The following is a 6000-nucleotide window of genomic DNA, read 5'->3' as shown; positions in this document are numbered from 1 at the left end:
CAAAGTTAGGCTTAGAACAAGGACATGTGGGCCATTCAGATTCCTTACTCTTAACCCAGATCTGTCCTTCCCATTACTGCAATAGGGTGAGGACAGTAATACCCAAACTGAATACCAAAGGGAAACAGAGAGCCTGGGGTAAATTTATGTCTGGGATTTATATTCTAATAGCTAGATGGCTGAGAGAAGCCCTTACGAAGGGTATCTTTGCTAAAACAGAATGCAGTAAAAATAATTGAATTTATTGATTTATCTATAGCAGTGGTTCAAAGAGAAACTACTTTCACAAGAACAGTCATAACACTTTAATAATTTGAATAAAACCAACTTCAGGAACAATATACATACAATTTGAACAATTAAACTGAACAGTGTATTTAAATGCATCGAATTCTTAAAAATCCCCCAAATGAGTTCAAGCCCACGGATATGAAAAAGTAATTTTGAAGTACTACAGACCAGAGTAAAACAGACAAGGTAATTACTTTGCATTTATCAATACTCTAGACCAATACTGTGGATACTGTAGACCTTTATGAGAACACTTCTAAGGAATGTTAGAATAAACAGTCATTAAAAAGGAATACAATTGATCTCAGAAAGATGAATTAACAGCTAACAGTTTCTTTGGTCCTCCAAGTCACAGGTGTAAAAACTTTAAAATACCAAACGTGAGCTGAATGTTTAATTCTATCTCTAAATGTTAAGCAGGATAATGTTTATATCAGGTTAGATTTTAAAAGGAACTCAGAATCAACCACCACTCTACTTTAGAAACTCCAAGTGAAAAATATATATATATATAGGAACTAGAAGTAGGGAAGATTTAAAATTAAAAAAACAAACAAACAAAAAACCTGCCATCTGGCCCTAGCATAAGCCAAATGGCATCAGAGTGGCAGAGACAGGACTACCAGAGTTACAGCAAGCATTGTAGTTAATCCTTGTTGGTAACACAATAAATTTGAAGAGCACAGTGTCAACCAAATAAGAGACTTCTCCATGGAATAACTGTGTTTGTTTTTGCAGAGAGTTGGGTTTTTTTTAATTTGTTTGTTTTAATTTGGCCCACACTGCCCCAGTGGAGGAAATTTTAAGATAATCATTAATAAGGCAGCAGCTTCCTGGACTAAAAGACCTATCCCACTTGAACAGTTACACAGAAGACAAGATCCACGTGGACCACAAGGGAAACCAGAACACTGGCTTCCAGTAGCTTCCAATCACTCCAGAGAATTACGGTGCATTTTTACAGACACCAACAATACAGCTTTCATTAGACATGGGACATAGTTCAAAGCAGTCCACAGTGCAATTCTGCATTCTCTCACATTCACGGAAGCTATGGTTCTGCAGACCTGAAAATGATGGACACTTTCAAAAGTTTCTGTAAATACTTAGAAAAATATTTGATAAGTTAAAAAAAAAAAGTTTTGAGGCATCTACAAGGAACTCACAAAGTAAGCTCCCAAGAAACGTGTAAAGGTAGAACTGTGAGAGCTAGTTATTTGCAAGGTCAGTACTAAGTCTTATAAAATAATGGCTTTTTTAAAAAAAGGCAAAGGTATCTACACTCTAAATGGTGTGATATTCTCATCAAGGCACAGAGAGTTAAATGTCTAAATTCCTGTATATTGACATGAGAATACACTCGTAAACAACTCCAGGAACTAATTCCCTGTACTTGAATTTTAAAAAGAATAGAAGGTAGAAATTGCTTTTTTAACTCACAGTGAAATTAAAAAACATAGATATTCCACCACCTTCCCTTGGTGACGTATGTTACAACTGGATAGTTAAAAAATAAATATATAAAAAATAAAGTATCACTGGCAGTTAAATAAACATGATTAAAATGGAGCTGTTGGACTTTGAATTTGCAGAGCAATGCTGCACAGTGTACATAAATTATTTTAAGCACTATGCCATTTTTGTTTGGGGAGGATAAAATAAATATATTGGTCATAGTTTTCTCCCATTCCCAACACACCTGTGCTTCTGAATCAAATTACCATACTCTGAACAAAACACATGAATTCTTCTCCCTTCCCAGCACCCTCAGGTTACCTGAAAGGCAGTGGTTTTATGCAAGTAACTTACACTATTGGCAGTTTGCTTGAATGTTGCCACTAAAAGGTGGCAAGAAGAAAGTAGATTAATTACCCCTTTATTAATTATCTTTATTTGACTTGCTTTAAATAATTATTAAATACAATTAGTGACAAGGGATAAGCAACAACTGGAAATGGAATGTACAAACAATTAAGACCAAATGATGCTACTAGCTGCACAATCTGTAAACCATGTGGCACATGCTGAGGTTCAGCTCTTAATGAGAGTCAGAAACTCTTCCCGGGTCTTCGGGTCCTCGCGGAACACCCCCAGCATCGTGCTGGTCACGGTTCTGCTGTTCATTTTCTGTACCCCTCGCATTACCATACACATGTGTCTACAAAACAAGGCAACAAATGTGGCTTCAAGGAGTAGACAGTTGCTGGTTTGGTTTTTAAAATAAAAGCAGCCCGAAAGATTAAATCTGATTCAACTGAGTTCACAGTTACCAAGTATATCAAAATGTCGCTTCTTAGACAAATTTGGTCTAAAACTTTTTTTTTTTTTTAAGTTCCTAAGCCTTACAGCTCTTATTCTTATCAGTGGTTGAGTCCTTAAGGCATCCAGTCGGAGGGGGAAAAATAGGATTTTCTTCCTGGGTGAAACTAATACAAAGTGTCTACAGAGATACACAACTTCTAGATAAAAAGAAATTCAGGATTCTCACTTGATCCATCTTCAGGACCGAGACAGCACTAAGCTAGCTTAGGTGTTCCGAGAAATACTGAGGCACGGTGGTCTCACCAGGCAGAATCCAGAGAATAGTGACCACAGTGGGTGAAGCTGGACGGCACCCACAGTGCACAGTTCACGCCATGACAAAAGAATGGGTGAAAACTGCCCACAAGATGTTCGCAATTCTCATAATTCATTCTAACTTAAAGAAGTGTCTTCAGTTGCCCTTTGTACCTATTCTTAAGTACAACTCTTTATTTTTCAAATGTGTCGCAAAATATTGGGAAAACTCTGCTCTTAGCAACAAAGAGCTAAAGAAGAAATCAAGAGAAGACTCATTTGCACTGTTGTGCAAATTCACTACACCTAAGTCTATGACTCTCTACACCTCCAGCCCAAAACACCACTGGGACATTATTAAAGGCAAACACGGACTTACGTCGCTTCAACCACTACCCCCACTCCAGCAGGTCGCAAGGCCTCTGTGATTGCTACAGCAATTTGTTTCGTAAGGCGCTCTTGAACTGTGGATGTGACAAGGAGCTCAGTTTAAGAGTCTGACACGAACAAAGACCTGGAAGCTTTTGTTGTCTCTAGAATATTTGAAATCTTAAAAAGCAAGACTTCGGTGAGGTTTAAGAGCCAAGACGCACCACCTTTTACCAGTTTGCTTGCTCTGCTGTCTGGGCCACAGGATGCCCCTGTTCAGTCCCCTCACCTGCAGTACAGGTGCCAAGGGGAACTAAGGAACCCCCAGTGCCCACCAGCACCACTGGAGGGAACAGATCAGAATGACTGTCTCTTTAGGTGTGCAGAAAGACTGACCAGATATTGATAACAAGCACCCCCGTGGAGGCAGAGTAAAGTAAATGAATAAATAGCTTGAAGCAGGGTTAGCAAAGGAGCTACAGCCCAATTATTGAATTGTACTTAGAGCAATGTTGAAAATCAACGATTTAACCTAAATAACGTAGTTCCTGGGCTGAATAAACAACATCTTTGAAAACATTAAGTGTTCAGCACTGCCTCTATTTGAAAACCGACAAAATCCCCAAGTATCAGAGCAGGAACTCGTTAAATCAAGCCCCAGCGCAGCTGTGCAATGGGATGCTGAAGAGCCAGCAAAATGAATGAGATGGTTACATGTATGTGAAAAAATGTTTAAGATTTGGTAAGTGAAAAAGTAGGGGGAAAAGAAGGTGACACCAATTTTCAAATACTATAATAAAAGTAGATTGATTTTTTAAATGTTGGTATATGCAATAAAATGCCAAGGAATGTGCAAATACAATGATTTGTTCTGGAGGCTTGAAACACAGCAGACTTGCTGTTTTATATTCCTATAAAGTTTTCTTTTTTTTTTTGGTCACACCACACGGCTTGGGGGAATCTTAGTTCCCTGAACAGGTATTGAACCCTGGCCACCGCAGCGAATGCACCGAGTCCTAACCACTGGACCGCCAGGGAATTCCCTTGATTTTTATAAGCCATATATATTACACTTGTAATAAGAACAAAAAATACTTTTTCCTTAATAAAAAAGGTTTTTCTGTAAATAAAGTAGTTTCAACGTTTACCTTGTAATCTTCTACTATAGATTTCCACAATCCTAGAAAAGAAAGAATTGTTTTAGTTAATTATAAATTGTTTGAAGTGAAATTGGCAAGGCTTCCCCATAAGTCTAAAGAATAATTGCTTTATTGAAGTAATTGTAGGGTCTGGGCAGGAGATAAATGCTTATAGGAGGAGGATAGAAAGATACAAAAACTACAAGGAAATGAGAAGAGGGAGGGTCTAAAGGAGACCACCAACCATGACACAGTGGTACTTCCGTAAGTCCCCAAAGACAGAGAGAATTAAGTGTAACATTCACTTAGGAAAAACAACAATTAGAGGTGAGTAATTTTCAAGCTCCCATGTCATCAATTTTAGGTCACATCTCACGTGTTCTAATTAATCATATTGTTTAATAAGAGCTTAAAGCTCAAGTTAAAAATAAAGACTATTTGTTAATTAATAGCAGACAAATATCAACTATGTACCAACTAAACCTATTAGGATAATCAGATGAGAGCTAAACAGACCTCTTCAGACATCTCTTTATAATATAGGTCTACATAAGCACTCAGTAGGATTAACCACCCCCTCCAAATAAAAGCCCCTGATCTTAGCTCATAACACAATCTGTCAAGTGATGAATTTCCCCTTTCAACATCTTTTACTCTGGCTGTAAAATGGCTACAGAATTACACATTTGAGGATTGCAATTCACGTGAAGGGTCTTTTCTTTAAAATTTGGCCTTTTAGTCATGAATTTGGACTCAATTTAAGGATCAGCTTTACCTATGAGGTATGTTATGGCCCTTTCCCCCACTGTGCCACTCAGACAGAATTGATGACTTGCTTCTTTATACCTGCGACAGCCAATGAAGTCAGTCACAGGGGGGCTGCCTACCCTAACAGGAATGCCTCTAACATTTCACTGCCAGCCCGGATGCCTGCCTGTTGCTGGCAACTGTGCCGGACGAGGGTCATTCGTTATTGAGTGCCTACTGTGTATATGATTATGTGGCGAACAGGGCCCCTATGCTCAGAGTTTATCATTTCTTATTCCTAGTTTGTTTTTCTTTTTCAAGTAAAGAATAGGTGTCGGATTTCTGTCTTCTCAGCATTAAAGATAATCACATAGTGTATGCAGGCCATTCAAGATGGCTGCTGTCTTGCTCTCTCTACATCTCCTGCTTGATGAGTCCCTGCTTCACTCACATGACTATTCAATCCTCTTCATTATAGGGCTTAATCAGTAACTGCCTCCATGCTTGCCCCCTGCCCCAGCCGCTGGTTTCCCTGGTAACTGATGAACCAACCTGATGTCAATTCCCCCTATAAATGGTAGCCTCCTTCTCCCCCGGGTAGTGAAGGTTGTTGCCGCGCACGGTGAGGTGTTGCTCCAGGACCTGGCTTTGGACTAGTAAGATCCTTTTCTCCACTAAACCGCTGATTTCTCTGTCACTGTTTCGGGGCTCGCTCTTCAGTCTTGAGGCTGGGCTATCAATCATAAGGCTTGCAGGCCTTCGAGGCGCAGCCCAATAATTGCTGAGCCAGCCAGGAAGCCGAGGAAACTCCCGTGAATGCAGAGATGTCGGGAAATACGGGTGAGGAACGGAAAGTTGCGGGGGTGGGGGGCGGGAATCGCGAGGTGGCTGTCCACTA

General features: G+C 39.6%; 1 protein-coding gene across 1 annotated transcript in view; it reads right to left on the bottom strand.

Annotated features, from left to right (window-relative positions):
- Positions 1 to 961: 961 nt before the first annotated feature.
- GCH1 (GTP cyclohydrolase 1) overlaps positions 962 to 6000 on the bottom strand; it is a 52625-nt gene continuing 47586 nt past the window's right edge. Inside the window, exons 4-6 of the mRNA XM_082848469.1 lie at positions 4365 to 4396; positions 3227 to 3311; positions 962 to 2449 (exon numbers count right to left, since the gene is read on the bottom strand). Coding sequence (XP_082704595.1) covers positions 2323 to 2449; positions 3227 to 3311; positions 4365 to 4396 — 244 coding nt within the window. The 3' untranslated portion in view covers positions 962 to 2322. The remainder of the gene's footprint in view (positions 2450 to 3226; positions 3312 to 4364; positions 4397 to 6000) is intronic.

Source organism: Leucopleurus acutus (assembly GCF_964270905.1).
Source record: "Leucopleurus acutus genome assembly, chromosome: 1".
NCBI lineage: Eukaryota > Metazoa > Chordata > Mammalia > Artiodactyla > Delphinidae > Leucopleurus > Leucopleurus acutus.
This window is presented reverse-complemented; position numbering and strand designations above follow the sequence as displayed.